Source organism: Chrysochloris asiatica, unplaced genomic scaffold, assembly GCF_000296735.1.
Source record: "Chrysochloris asiatica unplaced genomic scaffold, ChrAsi1.0 scaffold00101, whole genome shotgun sequence".
Classification (NCBI taxonomy): Eukaryota; Metazoa; Chordata; class Mammalia; order Afrosoricida; family Chrysochloridae; genus Chrysochloris; species Chrysochloris asiatica.
In genome coordinates this window covers 9,877,078-9,898,020 of record NW_006408619.1, presented here as the reverse complement: position 1 = coordinate 9,898,020, position 20,943 = coordinate 9,877,078, and the positions used below count along the sequence as shown (strand labels likewise).

At 48.5% G+C, this 20,943-nt stretch overlaps 1 protein-coding gene across 1 annotated transcript in view; it reads left to right on the top strand.

Moving 5' to 3' along the window:
- Positions 1-640: 640 nt before the first annotated feature.
- Positions 641-20,943, top strand: part of ANPEP (alanyl (membrane) aminopeptidase) — a 28,203-nt gene continuing 7,900 nt past the window's right edge. The window contains exons 1-19 of the mRNA XM_006867178.1: positions 641-1,245; positions 1,733-1,875; positions 1,987-2,126; positions 2,572-2,698; positions 2,781-2,935; positions 3,099-3,212; positions 3,320-3,463; positions 3,592-3,657; positions 3,793-3,858; positions 5,347-5,525; positions 5,708-5,787; positions 7,061-7,194; positions 7,284-7,339; positions 8,057-8,204; positions 12,376-12,467; positions 12,915-13,025; positions 13,121-13,288; positions 19,528-19,668; positions 19,875-19,956. Coding sequence (XP_006867240.1) covers positions 641-1,245; positions 1,733-1,875; positions 1,987-2,126; positions 2,572-2,698; positions 2,781-2,935; positions 3,099-3,212; positions 3,320-3,463; positions 3,592-3,657; positions 3,793-3,858; positions 5,347-5,525; positions 5,708-5,787; positions 7,061-7,194; positions 7,284-7,339; positions 8,057-8,204; positions 12,376-12,467; positions 12,915-13,025; positions 13,121-13,288; positions 19,528-19,668; positions 19,875-19,956 — 2,751 coding nt within the window. The remainder of the gene's footprint in view (positions 1,246-1,732; positions 1,876-1,986; positions 2,127-2,571; positions 2,699-2,780; positions 2,936-3,098; positions 3,213-3,319; positions 3,464-3,591; positions 3,658-3,792; positions 3,859-5,346; positions 5,526-5,707; positions 5,788-7,060; positions 7,195-7,283; positions 7,340-8,056; positions 8,205-12,375; positions 12,468-12,914; positions 13,026-13,120; positions 13,289-19,527; positions 19,669-19,874; positions 19,957-20,943) is intronic.

The window sequence follows — 20,943 nt, the reverse complement described above, 5'->3', positions numbered from 1 at the left end:
AAAAAGAAAAAAAAAAAAGGCAGATAATTAAAAAAATTTATATTTGGCAAGAAAAGAAAGTGAGGTAAGCCTGAAAGAGCTCCCTGCTCTGGAAAGATCTGAAGGAGGTTCGGAGGCTAGAACTGTGTCACGGAGAAGCCAGGAAATCCTTCTAGGGTTCCAACAAACGTGTGACTCAGTGGGTTCTTGACCGACCCCACTCTTCTCTGTGCATTTCTGATTTTTTGCTCCTATGAAGTCCTTCCTTGACTCTAACCTGAGTCCCTCTTGCTGCTGTTTCCCACTGACTGAGCTCACTGGCAGATCAATGTCACCTGCCTGGTTGCTCCATCTCTCCGCTGGGCTGGTCCTGTGGCCTGCCCTTCAGCCCTCAGACAGCCTGTAACCGGACACTCTCTTTGCTCCCAGCAGGCAAGCCTGAGCTACACTGTGTGTGCCCATCCCTGGATCCCCTCTCCAGAGCCCTGGGCACAGCATGCCCCCCGCCCAGTCCAGTGACCTTCGCCTGTCTAAGCTCTGGTTAATTTTTGCCTAGTCCGTTGGCTGTGGAGCTCCTCCCCTTTCAAGGATATATACTGGCCTAAGGCTGCTCCGTTCCCTGCCAGTCCTGAGCCGCCCCAGCGCCTTGCCCACCCTCACCATGGCCAAGGGCTTCTACATTTCCAAGCCCCTGGGCATCCTGGGCATCCTTCTCGGGGTAGCCGCTGTGTGCACCATCGTGGCACTATCTGTGGTATATGCTCAGGAGAAGAACAAGAATGCAGAGAACTCTAACCCAGGGAACCCCACGTCAGGACCCATCAGCCCCACCTCAGCCACCACCCCGGCCACCACGTTGGACCCCAGCAAACCGTGGAACGTATACCGCCTGCCCAAGACATTGGTGCCTGATTCCTACAATGTGACGCTGAGGCCCTACCTTACCCCCAACGACAAGGGCCTGTACATCTTCAACGGTTCCAGCACTGTCCGCTTCACCTGTAAGGAGGCCACCAATGTTATCATTATCCACAGCAAGAAACTCAACTACACCGCCCCGCTGACCCTGAAGGGTGTGGGGAGCGCCCAGACCCCTGAAGTTGACACCACGGAGTTGATTGTGCCCACTGAGTACTTGGTGGTCCACCTGAAGGGCTACCTGGCGGTGGACAGCCAGTATGAGATGAGCACCGAGTTTGTGGGCGAGCTGGCGGACGACCTGGCAGGCTTTTACCGAAGCGAGTACATGGAGGGGGGTGTCAAAAAGTAAGTGTGACCTGGGTTTACCTGGTGGGGGCAGATCCTAAATGCTGAGGCAGAGCTGAACCCTAGGATCCAAGTAAGGATTGTTGGGTTCGAGGCCTTTGAACTCACTAGATCTTTCACCAGCCCAAGGTGCATCTGGTGGAAAAACTACCCAGATAGCAAACCCTTTCCAGAAGTCTCCCTTATCCCATATCAAGGAGTCTGAGATGAGATGCAAAAGTGCCCCTTGGACAGATAGGAAACCTGAGGTTCAGAGGAAAGAAGTGGTCTGCCGGAACTTTAAAGAGACCCTGATCTCCCCCCTTCAGTTGGCCTGTCAGGGGTCCTGAGGTGGCTGGAGGTGAGGAGCAGGGTAAGAATTTTGCAGGAAGTGCTGCCCACCATCCCTTCCCCTGCAAACCCGGCAGACCCTATGTTCCCATGCACCCATGCCATAGCACTCAGGGATTCTGCCCCCACACCCTGTAACATCCTGGTTTCTGGGCAGGGTGGTGGCTACGACCCAGATGCAAGCCGCAGATGCCCGGAAATCCTTCCCCTGCTTTGATGAGCCAGCCATGAAGGCCACGTTTAATATCACAATCATCCACCCCAAGAACCTCACCGCTCTGTCCAACATGCTGCCCAGAAGTACGTGGGTTCTGTCTTGGGGCCACAGTTTGGGGGAGCAGGAACCCTGGGACTGGGATGCAGGGCAGGGGAGGGGGTGCATTTCCACACCTCTGTGTGCTCTATGCCTAGGTCCCAGTTACCCGCTTAATGGAGAGCCCGACTGGAATGTCACTGAGTTCGATACCACACCCAAAATGTCCACGTACCTGCTGGCTTACATTGTCAGTGAGTTCACTGCTGTGGAGAAAAATACATCCAGTGGCATCAAGGTGTGAAGCTGGGACCCCTCCCTCCTTTCCTGGGACCAGTCTAGCCCAGGGATACTCCTGTTACCCCCTCCCTTCACCATGCCAGTGTTTGACTTACTAAGTGATCTCTGGCCAAGGCCTCCTTAAATTCTCTGACCCTGTTTCTACATCTGAAAAATGGGAATAATGTCCCTTCCTCATGAAGCTACCAGAAGGATGGTGACTCTGACTATTGGTTTCCCTCAGAAGACCCCTCGCTAGGACCCATGTTGTTGTTGTTGTTGTTAAGTGCAGTGGAGTCGGTTCCGACCCATAGCGACCCTGTAGTACCTCAAAATTCCCAAGCCCCCTTCTCTGCTGATCAGACCTCCCTTAGGGGAGTCCACCTGGGCCACCAGCTCCCAAACTTGTCTGCCTGAACCAGGCCCAGGAGGGGCTTGTGACCTACCTTCTACCCTCTTTGCAGATCGGGATCTGGGCTCGGCCCAAAGCAACCACCGATGGCCACAGTGACTATGCCCTGAATGTGACTGGCCCGATCCTGGAATTCTTTGCCCAACATTATAACACAAGCTACCCACTGCCAAAATCCGGTGAGTGAGGGGCCTTATGGTGGAGGGCATTGGGTGTGGCTCCACATTCAGGATCATCCTGCCAAGAACCTCATCTCTCTAGACCAGATTGGCCTGCCCGACTTCAACGCGGGTGCCATGGAGAACTGGGGGCTGGTGACCTACCGGGAGAATTCCCTCCTGTTCGACCCATTGTCCTCTTCCAGCAGCAATAAGGAGCGAGTAGTCACTGTGATTGCTCACGAGCTGGCCCACCAGGTACCCCTAGGATGGGGAGTGCAGAGGCAGAGGGGGCTTCTGGGAAGAGAGTCCCACCTGGCAGGGTGCAAGGGAGGAGACAGGGTGAGCTAGGTCCTCGGGAAGGGTAGCTCTGGGTACTACTAGGTCGAAGTTGATTGCCGATCATCCTCTCTGCCCACAGTGGTTTGGGAACTTGGTTACTGTGGCCTGGTGGAATGACTTGTGGCTGAACGAGGGCTTTGCCTCCTACGTGGAGTACCTGGGTGCTGACTACGCAGAACCCAGCTGGAATCTGGTAAGCCAGCTGCCCAAAGGGCTTCAGGGTCCAGGGTGGGGTGGAACTGGGTTTTCCCCTCCCAGGTCAGTCTGCCCAGGCAGCTGATGGCCGTTGGGGATTTGCAGAAAGACCTCATAGTGCTGAATGATGTGTATCGTGTGATGGCTGTGGATGCACTGGCCTCCTCACATCCGCTGTCTTCTCCTGTGGATGAGATCAACACACCAGCCCAGATCAGTGAGCTTTTCGACTCCATCTCCTACAGCAAGGTGAGACCCTCCCTCTGGGATGGAGCGCCTGAAGGGAGGTGGAGACTGGGCCAGGAGATGGCCTGCCTCCAGGCAGATGGGGGGGCTAGCCCAGGCTTCTGAGGCCCCTCTCTCGTGCTCATTCCCAGGGAGCTTCAGTCCTCCGGATGCTCTCCAACTTCCTGTCTGAGGAAATATTTAAGAAAGGCCTGGCGGTGAGTACCCTTGGCCAGTCATGGACCTGGTGGGATTCCTTCAGTGTCTGTCCTTTGCCCTCAGCCTCCCACTGGGCTTGAATGGTGGAGCCTGGGAAATACAGCTCAGTTCTCACTGTGACCTATCTCCCACAGTCCTACCTACACACCTTTGCCTACAAGAACACCAACTACCTGGACCTCTGGGAGCACCTGCAGAAGGTAAGTAACAGCCAGCCCTCCTGAAGCTACTCTGCTGAGGTTCTGAGATGCTGAGAAATCCCTGGGGGCAGTATGTGTATGAGAGAGAATGTCAGGCAGGTCATCTGGAGCCTTGGTTGCTCATCTGTAAAATGGGCACCATGATGGTGACTCGTGGGAAGTGGGGTGAGGCCCTTGTCAAGACCTCTAGCAGGTAGCCTGCCTCACATTATAACGAGCTCCTTGAGGGAAGCCATCGTGTCCCTTCATTTTAGCTTCTTGTCATTGTTAAGTGCCATCGAGTTGGTTCCAATTCACAACAACCTTGTATGGGGCTTCCAAGACTGTAAACCTTTGCGGGAGCAGAAATCCTTGTCTTTCTCTTGGTGGGAAAGTGAGCAATCCAGGTCCCCAAGCCCAGCCCTCCTCTGCCTGTAACTTGAAGCCGTACTCAGCACTTTCAGCTGCCCTCTGCATGGACCTGCCATTCTAGGCACGACTTTGTACACACCACCCCCTCCACACAAACTGACCCCCAGCAGTCCCTGGTTTGTGAGGCAAGCTTGTACCTTCCCCTTCCCCAGAGGCCTCCACCTTCCTCCCTGCCTCTGTGAAAGGCCACCCTGTCCCCTCCTGGGGCTGAAGTCTGAGCACTGCCCATGGTCAGTAGAGGATTGTCCCCTCCAGCACTGATATCCCCTCTTGAATACCACACCCCAGCCTTCCCCTTCAGCTGCCCAGCCAGCTTCGCCACCCCCAGTGCTACTCCTGTCTGCCCAGTTCCTGGGTGTCCAGGCCCTATGGACAGTCAGACCAGAGAGGGAGACCAAGGTCCTCATTACAGTGTTCTCCCACAAGCTTGGCCCGGCTCCCAGAGACTCTGCCGGCAAGGTGGCGTTGGCACCTCCTTCCCTTGTCTTGATTTTTTTCTTTTTTCCACCTCTTCAAGCCTCGCCTGCCTCCATGCTCAGGCACCCTCAGCTCTGAAGAAAAGACCCACGAAGACAATAAAAATCACCCCTAAGGCCCTGCCCCAGCCCCATCTGAGTTCATTTCCTTCACACACACACACACACACACATATATATAGCTGCACATATGTACACAGGTGTGCATAGTACCCCCCGGCAGCCACATGCACACATATACGCACACAAAGACGCTTGCCTGCGTTTTGTCTTTTCTCTGCTTCCTCTTCCTTCTCATTTCACCGATGTTACTCATGCTGAACCATGAGCAGACGGTATCCCTGTCTGGCACAAAGCGGGCCACAGGATGGCCACGTAGCTGAGCTTCACTGATCCACACTGGACTGAAGCTGGGAAGTTCTCCATCTCATCTAGCACTGTCTCCACCAAGAAACGGCACAGCTGGGTCTAGGAGCAGGCTCCTGCCTCTCAGTGGGGCCCCACCAGCTAGAGCAAGAGCTGCAACCTGGGGTATCTGGGGTGGGTGGGAGAGAAAGGATGGCTGTCCACTGACAGCCACACTGCCTGGCTCTGCCCTCAGGCTGTAGATGAGCAGCCAGCACTCCAGAATCTTCCCGCCTCTGTGCGTACCATCATGGATCGCTGGACCCTGCAGATGGGCTTTCCTGTCATCACTGTGGATACGAGCACAGGAACCATCATCCAGGAACACTTCCTCCTTGACCCTGAATCCAATGTCACCCGTCCCTCAGAGTTCAAGTGAGCAGATAGGGTCCCAGTGAGTCCTCTATGGGCTTCCCTGACCATGGTGACCCTGACCTGCTGTAATCCCAAATCCGGTGGCTATACCCATGCTCTCCTTCCTGGGGCCAGGGCACTTGGGGTCAGAGCTGGGCAAAAGCTGGCCAGCTCTCACCGCCTGGCCCCTGGTCTTGTTGCAGTTACCTGTGGATTGTGCCCATCTCGTCTATCAAAGGCGGTACAGATCAGAGCATGTACTGGCTGAATGGTACCAAGCAAGGTAACCCTGCCCTGCCTTAGTGGGCAGCATTTCCCACCCCATGCTCCCAACAACTGGTTCACGTTTAGGGGGTGATGACTGACCTCAGCAAGGGCTTACTTCATTACTTCATTCAACAAATGGAGCAGACGTCTTTGGTTCTAACCTCCACTCTTCCACTGCCCTGCTGTGTGGCTCTGGGCAAATTACTTCCCCTCTCTGGTCTCTATTCCTTCATTGGAAAGATTGGGCTAAGAGCAATGCCTACTGAATTAGTTTGCCTGAGGTTTAAATGAGAGAATTCATGTGAAATGATTAAAATTGTGCCTGGAACATGGTAAGCCCTCAAAGCACAAGCAAGCCTACTTACTCTGTACTGGACTCTGAGAAAACAAGGCCAGTCATCCTTGGCCTTGACGAAGACAGATATGGGAAGGAAGGCAAGTGGTTCAAAACATGCCAGAACTGTGCTGAGCACAGGGACATGTATGGCTGGGCTACTGGGGCCTGGGGGTAGCTGAGAATAAGGGAGATTCAATGTCATGGAGAAGTCAGAGAAGGCTTCCTGGAGGAGGTGAACCAAGTTTAGAAGAAGACTAGGAGTCAGACAGGCTGACAATGTTCTGGGCCGAGGGACAAGCAAGTGCAAGGGCTACGAGGTAGGAGACAGCAAGTGTAGCTAGGGCTGAGGTATTCCTGAACCGAAAGCTGGGCTCCTGAGGCCTCTGCAGATACTGGGAGACAGAGCCTGTGTCCTCGGGCACCAGGGAGCCTGGGCAAGGGGGCAGTGGGCCAGTGATTAGGTCAGACCTTTGGAACTGGAGAGATCCTTTGGGCTGCTGGGAGAAAGGGTGGAAGGGGTCAGATAGGAGGAGGGAGGCAGTGAGGAGGGAGTGCTGAGTCCCCCAGAAGATGCGAGCTGTGCTGGGAGTATGGGGTTGCTGACTGGATGGGAGGAGAGGGAAGAGGAGTTCTCAGTCTGGGTGACCGCCTATGTGATGGGATTTTGCAGGAGAACAGGGAAGGACAGGGGGAGGAGGTGTTGAGTCTGAATGGCCAGGGGTGTGCTGATGGAGATGTCCAGTGTACTATCACTGATGCTGCCACACTAAGCCTGTGGAGGTCACTGTGGGCAAGCAGGAGGTGGAATTTAGCCCTGCAGCCCAGTCCTACACCCTCGGTCCCCCGCCCTAAAAGCCTGAGGGCAAGTTAGTGCCAGGTTCTATGGGGAGCTGCTCTCACCAAGACCTGGGGGTCAGCAGCCCCCCATCTTAACTCTGGTCCCTCCTCATAGCCCAGAGTGAGCTGTTCAAATCAACAAACAATGATTGGATCTTGCTGAACATCAACGTGACAGGCTACTTCCAGGTGAACTATGACATGGATAACTGGAAGAGGATTCAAACTCAGCTGCAGACAGATCCATTGGTGAGTGTCTTCCACCCCCACCCCATTCACCAGGACAGCACCTGCCCCCACCACCAGCCTGAGGCTTCACACTCCGTTCTCCCTTCTAGGTCATCCCTGTCATCAATCGGGCCCAGGTCATCAAGGACGCCTTCAACCTGGCCAGGTGGGTGGTCCCCCTGGCTCCTTCCTCCTGTTGTGTTTCCTCTGTGCTACTCCTTCATGAGTAGTCTTCACATCCCTGGAGATTAGTAGTATGATTACCCCCAGTTCACAGATGAGAAAACAGATTCAGAGTCCCTTGTCTGAGGTCACTCTAAAACCTCACTGGGCCCCATGGCACTAAGCTTTTCCTGAGGGCCTCCAGGCTGCCAGGCTGCCCTGTTAGGCTCTGGAATGGAAAAGTGAGGAGAAATGGTTCAGCAGAATGAACTAGTATTTATTGAGCACCTACTGTGTTCCCTGAGAAGTGCTAAGCTCTGACATGAAGGATGTCACCTGCAGACCTGGACATTCATGAAACAATGTCCACAGACAGCCTGAAGAAGAGGCGAGAGGAAGGACCAGAGGACCAAGCAACCAGAAAAGGGGGGTGGACAGAGGAAAGAGCCCAGGCATTTTGTCCTTCTGAATCGCAGCTCTCTCTTGTGGACTGTGTGGACTTGGGCGATTACCTTTCTGAGCCTCAGTTTCCTCACCTGTAAAATAGGGTCCCACCCAGCATCCACGCCCTTCATTCCCTCTTGGTGACTGCTGAAGTTGATCATCTGAGGCTCTGGGGCCTCAGACCCCAGGATGGGTCAAAGAGTCGAGGATTGAGGAAGAGTCTTGAGGGCCTGAGCAGGTTTGGGGTGCTGACTTGGGCCTTTCTCTTTGTTCGCAGTGCCCAAAAAGCCCCTGTCACTCTGGCGCTGGACAATACCCTCTTCCTGATCCAAGAGAAAGAGTACATGCCCTGGCAGGCCGCGCTGAGCAGTCTGAGCTACTTCAAGCTCATGTTCGACCGCTCTGAAGTCTACGGCCCCATGAAGGTACAGAGGAGGTCTCAGAGCCCAACTTATGAAAACCATCCCCGGGTGGGAAAACCCTTCAGATTAATCCCAAACCAGGTCATTTCCTGAGAGCAGGCCTGGGTAAGCCGTGAGAGAACAAGAGAGCTCCAGGGTGAAGGGAGCAGATTCTGAGCCTTTAAGCAAAGCTTGCTGATTTGAATATGAAAAATTAACACTTTCAGAAGGCACAGAAAAAGGCCACTGTGCTTTTTTATATGTCACAAGGTCTTTGGCCCTGGTTGTTGTTAAGTGTCGTCGAGTCGGTTCTGACCCATAACGACCCTGTATAGGGTTTCCAAGGAGCAGCTGGTGAGCTTGAACCACTGATCTTGCAGTTTAAACTGCTTTGCAGTCTGACGCATTAACCCACAGCACCACACCAGGACCTGGTTAAGTTCTTCATAAAATGAGCTGGTCCTTAACTGCCTAGCTGCCCTGCAGGACATCAACAGGCATTGAAGTATTTTCATACTGAGGGGTGGGCGGGGGTGGTATGTGTGGGTATTTGTAAAATGCTCATCTTAAGATGAGACTTGGATTCTGGCGAGGAGCCCAAGGCTGAAATGTTCTTCATTTTGCCTCCTTTGGGGTCTCAGAAATAACACCTCTCTGGGGGTTGAGGTTCCCACTTGGGAGTCTAATGAGAAATTCTAGCTTGCTCAGGGTAAAAAGAGCCATACAGAGGTTCAATGCAACTTGATTCATAATAGACAAAAAGACAGAAAAACACTGAAATGTTCAACAGTAGAGAATTGGTGGAGAAAGCCAACTATTGTACACTATGCATTTGATGGAATATTATGTAACAAAGTGCAGTCAGAGCGCCCCCTGGAGGCCAGGATGGCCAAACTTTGTCTCTTATACTTCAGACATATTGTCAGAAGGGACCAGTCTCTGGTAAGGTGGAGGGTCAGAGAAAAAGAGAAAGACCCCCAGCAAGACAGATTGGCCAAGTGGCAGCATCAGTGGGCTCAAGTGTGGCAACGATAGTGAGGTTGGCCCAGGATCCGGCAGTGTTTTGTTCTGCTGTGCATAAGGTCACTATGAGTCAGCACCCGACTGGATGGCACCTAACAATAGGTTTTACTGGGGTCCTGGTGTGGCGCTGTGGGTTAATGTGCCAGACTGCAAAGCCATTTGAACTGCAAGCTCGGTAGTTCAAGCTCACCAGCTGCTCCTCAGAAACACTCTATACAGGGTTGCTATGGGTCGGAACCAACTCGACAGCACTTAACAACATACGTTATACTGGAGTCCTGGTGTGGCGCTGCAGGTTTATGCGCTAGACTGCAAAGTCGGTTTGATCCGCACTCTCAACTGTTCAAACCCACCAGGTGCTCCTTGGAAACCCTATACAGGGTCGCGCAACAAGATGGCACTTAACAGCAACAACAATAGGTTCCAACCCACCAGCCACTCTATTTCTGAGATCCACCTCCCCAAAGAGGCAGAATAAAGAACATTTCATCCTTGGGCTCCTCACCAGAATCCACTTCTCACTCGGTGTGTGTTCTGGCATGGCGATGTCGTGCTAATCTCAAAGTTGGTAGTTCAACCCCACCAGCTACTCTCGGAAACTCTATACAGGATCGCTATGAGTCGGAACTGACTCAGTGCCATGCAGCAGCGACATAAGTCATACTTGAAGAGATACAACTAGCAAAACATACACCAATTCACCAATTTCTACCTGTCTTTCAGTGATTTGATTACGTTCTTCAAGCTGTGCAGCCATTTTCGCTGCCCTTTTATAAGTTACTCCTCCACCAGTAACATAAATTCACTAACTTCTAAGCTTCTTACTGAACTTTTCAAGTTGCTGTTGCCATTTTGATCCCATGTAAATCTGAGGGGGCTTCAAAAATTTCATGGAAGTTGGAGTTGAAAGATAGTTTTGGAGTTCATCTAGCCTCTTTGGATCCAGAAAGTTGGGATTCCATGAGAATTTTAAATTCTGTTTGACATTTCACCCCCTTTTGGTCAGAATTCTTTTATGGAATCTTTGTTCAAAAATGTTTGGCAATGATAGCTGGTCACCATCCAGTTCTTCTGGTCTCATGGAAAAGGAGGCAGTTTTTTTAAGAAGGAGCTCTGGTAGTGTAGTGGTTATGAATTGGGCTGCAAACCTTAAGGTCAGCAGTTCGAAACTACCAGCTGCTCCGTGGGAGAAAGATGAGGCTTTCTACTCCCGTAAAGATTTACAGCCTCAGAAACCCTGTTCAGGGTCGCTATGGGTCGAAACTGACTCAAAGGCACTTAACAACAACAACATTATAATTTTACATCATCTATTAACTTCCTTTTCTGGTAAATAAGGTTTTAACACTCTTAAACATGCCTCCCTCCAAGTCTTCTCATCCTCCTAACTTAGTTAGATCACAATATTTGGTTCAATCAGTATCTAGCACTTACTTTATTGTGATTATGTCAACGTTTTCTTTGCTGAGTCACAGAAAGTGCTATGTTTTGCTTTTCCTTTTTTATACGTCATGCACAAATGTATCAGGTATTAGATTTGTTTTGATTTTTCTTGGACACATAACTCCAAGAGCCCTTTCTCCTGCAGTCTCCCTTCTAGTTGCTGCCCAGCTCCTATGCTAGGAAGCCCTTCTCCGATATTGTATCTTCTGTTTCCTGAATCTTTTGAATTCTTCCTTGATTGTTCCTCTGTCAAAATTGGAGCATATCCTCCAGGAATTTTTAAGAAAGAATAGATGAGAGATACTCTGAGGCCTTGCATATTTGAAATGCCTTTATTCTACCTTCACACTTGGAATGCTAGTTTGTCTGCGTTTAGAAATTTCTAGGTTACAAATGATTTTCAGAGTGTTTAAGACCTTGCTCTACCAATCAGTCTTCATGTGTTGCTACAGAGAAGTCCAGAGCCTTTCACACTTTGAATGTGACCCATTGTTTCTTCTTCTGGAAGCTTTTGGGCTGGTGGTCCACTGTGGAGTGACTAGGTGGCCAAGTAGTTGTTCATTCAGAGACCTCCAACATTAGTCTTTATGGATGTTTTCACTTGAGACCATTCGCTTTCTCCAAAGAATGGGTCTCACATCTTATGCAATGAGACTGGTGATGCTCACTGTAGGGCTAAGAGTGGGAAGCAAGTTTGGGTACCATCATTCATCATGTAAACTTTCATCTCTGACCTTATTTGCAATCTAGCAACTGTGCCTAGCCCCCACTGTGTCTGGTGACCTCAGGACATGAGTCTATCTGATTTGTCCCCTTGAGGAACAGAGAGGTGTTACCTGCTGCAAAAGGTGGCATGGAGACTTGGAGATTCAATTATTCCTTCTACAGACTTTACCTTTGTCCCCTGTTTGTAGCTCCTTGCCTCCCTCTGGCCACCCAAAGAAGGTCCTTTTTAAATGTTGTCTGGCTCTCTTCATGGCCAGTCTTTATACTTCCCATCAGCATCTCCTCCTCTGCAGGACACACTATAGATACAGCCCCTCTGCTGAGCCCCTTACATCTCCTTGTCTCTGCTTTCCAGCTGCCTAGACAGACAGCCTAGACAGACAGGGCTGGCATCTGATTCACTGTTGCTTCCTTGTCTAGTCTTTTTGTTCTTGGGGGTTTACTCCTTTTACATTTGGTGTGGCCTCAGTGGCCACAGATGTCCACTTGCCACGTGGAGCCAGGGTCTGCACAAGATTTTACAATATTAGGCGGTGCTTACATGTCACTTTAAGTGAAAAAGAGCAGCCTGCAGAACTGTTGTTACACCGTGTAAGCATGCCTAGAAACGGAGAAAGAATCATGGTTTGGTGCGCTCCTGGGTGGTTGTAATTTTGTGCATATACTTTTCTGCATTTCTAAATTTCTTACAGTAAGCTTGAAATACTGATGATCAGGAGGAAAACAACAACAATAATAAACACTTTCTGTTAATAAATGGCTACACTTAGACATGGAATGTTAGGAAGAGTGAGGCTTTGGCGAGAAGGAAGCCCAATTCAGTCGTCTTGACCCTAGGCTTGTCTCAGCCCCTCTAAGCGCTGTGTGGCTGTGGGTTAGCCCTGGACCTCTGACCTCATTTCCTCCTTGCTGATCCCTGCTCACACTTGTCCGTGGTTTTGTGAGCTCTGGTCAGGTAAATACAAGTCCTCCCTTACAAGGTGTTGTGTGTTCTTTCCTACAGAACTACCTGAAGAAGCAGGTCACACCCCTCTTCAATCACTTCAAAAATGTCACCAATAACTGGACTCAGCGCCCCGAAAGCCTGATGGACCAGTGAGTGTGACCGCCCCAGAGTCTGGAGATCCTGTGGTCCCCAGCCCCCAGACTGGGTATTCCAAAGTAACAGCCAGTTAGTGTTCTTTGGTACTCCTGGCTCCCAGCCAGGGCAGGGCATGCTAGGAGGGGAGACACCCACCCAGGAGTAGGGGCTCTGCTGTGAGGCTCCATGCAGCCTGGGATCCCATCTGTCTCTTGTATACAAAGGGTACAATTGAGATGCACAAGTCACCTCACTAGTTTGAGCCTGTGCCAGCCCCTCTGGGTCCCTGGGCTGCCTTGAGGGCCAAGAAAGTTGAGGCCCACAGTGAAGCAAATAGACAAATAGGTGAGGCTGTAGTCAGGGCTCTGCCCAACCCCCTCTAACTGCAGTTGTGTGAAAGGAGGGGGATCTTTGCCCCATTCTGAGCCAAGTGGGCTGACCACCTGTCCTCCCTGGGGCAGGTACAACGAGATTAACGCCATCAGCACTGCCTGCTCCTACGGGGTTCAGGAATGTGAAGTCCTGGTCTCAGACCTTTTCGCCGATTGGATGAAAAATCCTAATAACAACCCGTGAGTGTTGCCCCTCAAGCTGAATCTGGGAGCCCACAGCCTTGTCTTCAACCAACCCTTGTCCCACCCCTCCCTGACGTCCCCTTTTCATTCAGGATCCACCCCAACCTGCGGTCCACCGTCTACTGCAACGCCATTGCTCTGGGTGGAGAGGCACAGTGGGACTTTGCCTGGAGCCAGTTCCAAAAGGCCACAATCGTGAATGAGGCTGACAAGCTCCGCTCAGCCCTGGCCTGTAGCAACCAGGTGTGGATCTTGAACAGGTGAGAACCAGGGCAGGGCAGGGCTGGGGAAGAGTCTGCCAGGCTCACACACATTCCTGTATGCGACCCACACAATCCCGAGAGGTTGAGCTGTATTGTCTCCATTTTACAGATGAGGCTTACGGAGGCTCAGGAAAGCAAAGCTCAAGGTCTAGAAGCTTTAATAAATAATAGGGCTAAGATTCGAACACATTATCTGGCTCTAAGTGTGGTGGTTTTAGCTGTTAACCTTTGCCTAATAGCAATTTAACTCTGGTAGCATAGTGGTTACAAGTTGGGCTGCTAACCTCAAGGTCGGCAGTTTGAAACGTCCAGCTTTTCCAAGGGAGAAAGATGAGGCTTTCTGTTCCCGTAAAGATTTACAGCCTCGGAAACCCTGTACAGGGTCACTATGTGTCAGAAGCAACTCCACGGCACAGAACCACCACCACTAATGGCAACTTAGTTTCTTCCTCTACAAGGGCTCTGGGACAGCTGATCCTGAGTCCTTCTGGACTCCAAGGGCTTCTAGCTCCAATTTTGTACTTCATATGCCATCAACTGGACCCCCTCTTCAAAGGAAGAGCCATCTTCAAAGTCCAGGAGAGTAGTAGCCACCATCCTGGTGCCAGGGGTCAAGAGTCCAGTCCTTTTTTCCTTCCTCTCTCACTTCCTCTGTCTTCTTTCCTTCATCTTCAATGATGTACTGACCTAGCACCTCCATTCCTAGGCATACACCCCAAAGTCTTGATAGTAGGGGTCCAGAGAGATACTTGTCTATGAATGTTCCAGCACAGCGCTCTGTAGTCATGTGTCCATTTAACAGATGAATATTAAGGAGCTCTCGTAGCGTAGTGGTTACGAATCGGGCTGCGAACCATAAGGTCAGCGGTTCGAAACTACCAGTCGCTCCGCGGGAGAAAGATGAGGCTTTCTACTCCCGTAAAGATTTACACCCTCGGAAACCCTGTACAGGGTCGCTATGGGTCAGAACCGACTCAAAGGCACTTAACAACAACAAAATTACTAGACAATAACAAGGTATTTACATGCTATGACATGGATGAAAACATTATACTGAGAAGGAGCCAGACACAAAAGGCTAACTATTGTGTTGTTTTTGTCCGGTGCTGTCAAGTTGATTGTAACTCATAGTAACCCCATGTGACAGGGTAGAACTGCCCCATAGGGTTCCCTACGCTGTAAACGTCACAGAAGCAGTTTACCAGGGCTTTTCTCCCTTGGTGAGTTTGAACCACCAATCTTGTGGTGCAACTGAGCACTTAACCATTGCACTGCCCAAAACTCTATGATCCCATTAATATAAACTATGTAGAATGCATAGACAAAGTCATGAAGACCCAAGCAGACTAATGGTGGTGGTCATGTGCCTTGGAGTCGGTTTCGACGCATAATGACCTTGTATACAGTTTCTGAAGCTGTAAATCTTTATGGGAACGGAAAGCTGGAGTGTCTGGTAGATTCAAACTGCTGACCTTGCGGTTAGCATCCTAACTTATAACCCACTACGCTACCAGAGGTTACTATAAGCACTGGACTGCTAACCACAAGATTGGCGGTTCAAACCCACCAGCTGCTCAGGGTCGTTATGAGTCAGAACTGACTCCACAGCACTTAATGGACTTAATGGGTGGGTGGATGAAGTGGGGCTGGAGGGGATAATTGGTGGTTAATGGGTATCGAGGAGTCCTGGTGTGGTGCTGTGGGTTAATGCACCAGACTGCAAAGCCGTTTGAACTGCAAGGTTAGTGGTTCAAGCTCACCAGCCACTCCTCGGAAACCCTATACAGGGTTGCTATGGGTCAGAACCGACTCGACAGCACTTCACAATAACAACAACAATGGGTATCGAGTTTTGGGCTGGGTGATGAAAAGGGTTTTGAAACAAATAGAGGTGATGTTTGTGGGTGTGATTAATACCATTAGATTATACACTTAAAATGGCTAAAACTGAAATTTGTTTATATACCATGCCACAATAAAGTAAATACATAAACAGATAACATTGGGCACTGGCTCTATGTCAGTCATAGCATCTGGCATCACCAGTGACACTGCTTTAGGGGGCTCAGGTCCCCACCTCCCACAGGGAAATAGGACAGGAGCCCCTTAACTCAGCAAGCCAACAGATTGTTGACTGGGTGCAGGACATGATATCTTCGTTCCTGGCTTCTTTCTTGTTTTGTGGAGTAAGTTCTGACTCATAACAACCCTGAGCAGCTGGTGGGTTTGAACCGCCAATCTTGTGGTTAGCAGTCCAGTGCTTATAGTAACCTCTGGTAGCGTAGTGGGTTATGAGTTAGGATGCTAACCGCAAGGTCAGCAGTTTGAATCTACCAGACACTCCAGCTTTCCGTTCCCATAAAGGAATTAGGGTTAAAGTCATTATTAGAGTTAGTGTTAGGGTTAGGGGTGGGGTTAAAGCTAGGAGTAAGGCTTGGTCTAGTTTTAGGGTTACAGCTAGGGTGTTTTTTTTGTAATTTAATTGAAATCTACTTGCTTACCTTTTTTCTGGAAGTTCTGTTAACTACAGTATTCCCTCTTTTTACTTAGTGATTTTTTTGTTGTTGCAGACTGATATCTCTGGTTCCCTATTTTCAGTCTTAAAGGTCTTTTATTTCCTTTTGTTGTTGTTGTTGAGTGCTGTTGAGTCAGTTCTGACTCATTGCGACCCTGTGTAGGGTTTCCAAGGAGCAGCTGGTGGGTTTGAACTGCTGACCTTGTGGTTCGCAGTCCACTGCTGATCTTACAGTGCCATCTGGGTTGAGTTCTGGGTGATATTGATCGTCATGTATGCTAATCTCAGGTTATTGTCTGCTGTTGGATTTCTGTCCAAAGAACTCTAGTATTTTTTTAAGGTTAAGCTGGTTTTCACAAATGCTTTTAATTTCTTCTATTTACCTGGAAATCATTTTTGAAGAACAATTTTGCTAGGAATATGATTCTTGGTTGGCAGTTTTTTTCTTTCAAGTTTTACATATGTCACCCCACTATCTCTTGCTTGCATGGTTTCTACTGATAAATTAGTGCTTAGTCTTTCTTATTTTTTCAGAAAAAAACAAAACAACTTTTGTTTTGAATTGAGTGAAAGTTTACAGAGCAGATCATCAGTTTTACATTCAATGATTCATGCATTTTGCTTCATTACAGGATTGCAATCCTCTCCATGTACCAACAGTTAACAACATTGGCCTCTATTCACTTAACTCGTGCATTCCTTCCTGTGTCTCCCACTATCTTCATCTTTCCTCTGCCAACCTCCTTCTAGTTGTATATTGTCCCATCACCCATGTTAACATGTGCCTATCTAGAGGGTCAAGGCCTGTGAATAATTCCTCCCCCTACCCGCAAACTATCATAGAATGTTTCTTTTATCAAGAAAACCTTTTCTTAAATTTTTATAATAGTGGTCTCATACAATATTTGTCCTTTTATGATGGTTAATTTCACCCAGCATAATGTCCTCCAGGTTCATCTACGTTGTGTGGCATTTTTTCATAGTATTCCATTGAATGTATGTACCGAGGCTTAAATATTCTTCTGTTGGTGAGCATTTAGGCAGTCTCCATCTCTTTTTCTAGATGTGTCTCTTGTAGACAGCATATTGAAGGATCCTGTTTTCGTATCCGTTCTGCTCCCTCTGTGTTGTGACTGGGAAATTAAGGCTTAGTTCTAATTATTAGTTCTCTTTAGTGGTAGCTTTTCGTTTTTCCCAAGCTGCTCTCAGGATTCTTTGGTTTCTTTTGTTTTGGCAAGTTTGATTACAATATGTCTTGTGATTTTCTTTTGGGGTTTGTTCAATTTCTTGATGTTATGCATGTTTTCTTTCAACAACCCTTCAACAATATTCTCTGTGGATTTATTTTTTTTGGCTTTTCCTGTTCTGGAATTCCAGTCATTTAATTGTTCCTCTTAATGATGTCCCACATAATTAGTAGACTTTCTTTGGATTTTTTTGTTTTTATTTCTGATTGTTCCTCTGACAGATGAATATTGAAAGATTTGTCTTCAAGCTCACTAATTCTGCCTTCCAGTGATTCAATTCTATTTCTTTGCCCTTTCAAAGTATTTCTGAAACCAATATACTTCAGATCTTTCAGAAGTATATTTCTGAAATCTTAGTATTCATCTTCTGGACTTCTGTTTACTGTTTGTGTATGGTTTCTAAGTTTTCATTTATTTTGTCAGTTGATTCTTGTAGTTTCCCCCTGAATTAACGTTTTGTCTGTTATCCTTGATTTCATCTGCACTTTTCTCTACCTTTCTCTCAATGAATTGAAGGTACCGAAATATCATTCTTTTGAATTCCTTGTCAGGTAGCCCCAATCCCACTGTTGTTGTTGTTGTTACGTGCCGTGGAGTCGGTTCCGACTCCAAGCAACCCCGTACAGGGTTTCCGAGGTTGTAAATCTTTATGGGAGCAGAAAGCCTCATCTTTCTCTCTCGGAACAGCTGGTAGTTTTGAACTGCCGACCTTGATATTAGCAGCCCGATTTGTAACCACTATGCTACCACAGCTCCTCCAATTCCATTACATGTATTATATTCTCTGGTTTTGAATTTTGTTCATTTGTTTGAGTCCCTCTGTCTTGTTTCTTTGTGTAAGATGAAATTGTCTGTGATCTTGGAGACATTGTGGTATCATATTTATATTTGATTAACCGTTGTGTATTGTTTGTTCTTAGACGCTCATCGTCTTCCACCTAGTGGGTGTGATGGAGACCAAAAGTGTGTGATGTTCTTGGTTTACTGCTTGTGTAGTGTAGCTCAGAGTGGCTGCTGATATCACTGATCAGGCGGTATAGGAGTGGGATATGGTACTTACTTGCCTAATGGGTAGAATCACAGGAGGTACAGATGTGGCTGGGCGGTATGGGCACAATTGCTCTCTCCCAAAACCAATCTATAGTAAAAACAAAACAAAACAAAAGACTGGAATTCACGCACTTTCAGACGTGGGGGTGGCACACCCAGTGCTAGACCCCAGGCAGAGCAGAGGCTGCATTGCATAGGAGAAGTGCCACTGGGTGGCAAGGGCAGAGACTGGACATGCCCCCAGCCACCAGAAGGACACAGGGAACAAGGAAGAACCAAACTTTCCTCACTGCCAACCTCCAGTTGAGTCTTTTTTTTTTTTCCTTAAATGTGTTATTGTGAATTATATGATAGTTTACATGGGAGAACATTAGTTTTACATTCATTCTATCTTATATCGTCTCATTGCCATGGTTACAATCCCCTCCATGCATCATCAACCAACCAAAGGGTATACCCTGCAATCCTTGCCCCCGTACCCCCCAGGTCTGCAGCACACAGTCGCTCTCCCTCTCTGGATCTAAAGTCTCCAGGTCCTCCACTATTCCACGTCATCATCTCTGGCTCCATTTCAGGCATCACTGCTTCTCTGGGTAGGGTCCTGCTCTCTGCTCTTCTCCCTTGATGGTCCTAGGGACCTCCGCTCCTAGACTGAAAAGTTAATCACTCCCCTCCTTGATATAAAACGTCTACCTTTACGTTTCCAACCCTCACAATCAGCCCTGATAACAATTATTCACTATTGTATCACAAGAGACCCGTCTGTGTTTCATTGCATCAGCCCCACCTAGTCAGATTGAATACTACTCGCTGGAGATTCTACCTTCCTCCAGGCCCTCTGGATCTAGGTTCCCTCTTGAAAGCTTGTAAGCCAGTCACTTCTTGCCTTTGTAACCCTCTGCCCCCCATTTTGGGTATCCAATGTCCAAGTTGCTCATCCCGGTCTACTCTGTGTGTGGAGGGGGTGGGAATGATTCTTGTGTAAGGACTTGTTTCCTCTTTTGAGCTACTGCTTCCATAGGTGTAGGTCAAGTTCATCAAATTGTATCAGAATACTTTTTTTTTTTCCCCAGTTGAGTCTTGTGCCTCCAGCTGCAAATAAAAGCTTCAGATGGCCATGCCACATGGCCAGCCAACAATCTCTCTCATTTCTTGCCACTCCTGCTCAGCTTCCTCTCATAAGCTGGCCTTCTACTCATCCTTTAGCCTATCCTGTGAAGCTCAAGTTTCCAGACTCACCATCTCTATCTGTGTCTATTTCACTTGGTCTTCTATGTCCTTGTTGCAGAGGGGGGTCTGCTCAGTGTAGCTGCCTAGTCCGCCATCGTCCCCTAAAGCACTAACTCTTTTATCTGGTGTCTCCTTTGAATCTTCTGACTACAGATTCTGGCTGTGGTTGCTAACCTTGCATCCTGCTTTCACAGGTACCTGAATTACACCCTGAATCCTGATCTCATCCGAAAGCAGGACGCCACCTCCACTATCAGCAGCATTGCCAGCAACGTCATTGGACAAACGCTGGTCTGGGATTTTGTCCGGAGCAACTGGAAGAAGCTCTTTCAGGAGTGAGTCTGCGGAGATGGTGTCAGCAGGAGCGTTTGGGGTGGTCTGCATGCGGTAGGAAGGGTGGGCAGAAATTATGGCTGATGGGTGCATCCTCTAGGAAAGGGTGAGAAGTATGGGACTCTGGGTCAGTCCTGGCTTCCTAGGGAGTGTCCTTGGGCATTGGTCCCAGTTCCTCACACATACATCCTTTCTTCACATCCTACAGTTACGGTGGTGGCTCCTTCTCCTTCTCCAACCTCATCGAGGCAGTTACCCGGCGGTTCTCCACTGAGTATGAACTGAAGCAGGTAAGAAGTTCTCCTTACCCCTGGTCCCTGGGGCAGGCACACTGGGGACTGGGCACCCAAAGGCCCATTCCCAGCCTAAAAGTACAGCCTTTACCCAGCTCCCAGTGAGTGTGGTGGCCATGAGGGAACGTGGCCCCATGTTGCCAGGCTTTCCTAATTCACAGGAGAAGGGGCTACCCAATTTTTAAGATGTGGACAATTCATTGTAAATAATTAATCTTGGCAATTTTTGTACTGGCACAAAAGTGAGGAGACTAATATAATAAACCTCCATGTAACCAGATTAAAAATTCTCAATATTTTGACATTTTGCCAAGACACTTTTAGGGATGAACAATTTTAAATCAAATCACTGGTGTTATACAATTTCACCTGCATATACTTTGTTATTGTTAAGTGCCATTGAGTTGATTCCAATCCATAGTGATCAAGGATCGACTAGTGAGCTTGAACCTCTGACCTTGCGGTTCAAACCAACTTTGCAGTCCAGCACGTTAGTCCACAGCAGCGCACCATCATATAAAATAAAGGAATGTCTTAAACATAATTCGTTACACTGACATTATCAAACCCAAGAAAATAATAGTTCGTTAATAACCTCTTACACTCAGGCTGTTTTCAAATTTTTTAAGATGCTAAAAAAAAGCTTTTTGCGATTGATACATTTCAATCAGAAGACAAAGTCAACCCATTTGCCTTTTGTTTTTAACTGAGATGTAGTTCGCATATGATACAATTCATTATTTTTTTTTAAATATGCAATTCAGTAGTTTTTTTAAGCATACTCAAAGATTGTGCAACCATCACCAGTTACTAACTGCAGACATTTTTATCCACCTCAATAGAAACTGTCCACTGGCAGTCACCTCCAGGGCCACCCTCTCCCCAGCCCCTGCTAACCATAAATCTCCTTCCAGTGTCTCTGGATATGCCTGTTCTAGACATTCCTTATAAAAAGAATCATGTGACTTTTCTTTTTTTTTTTTT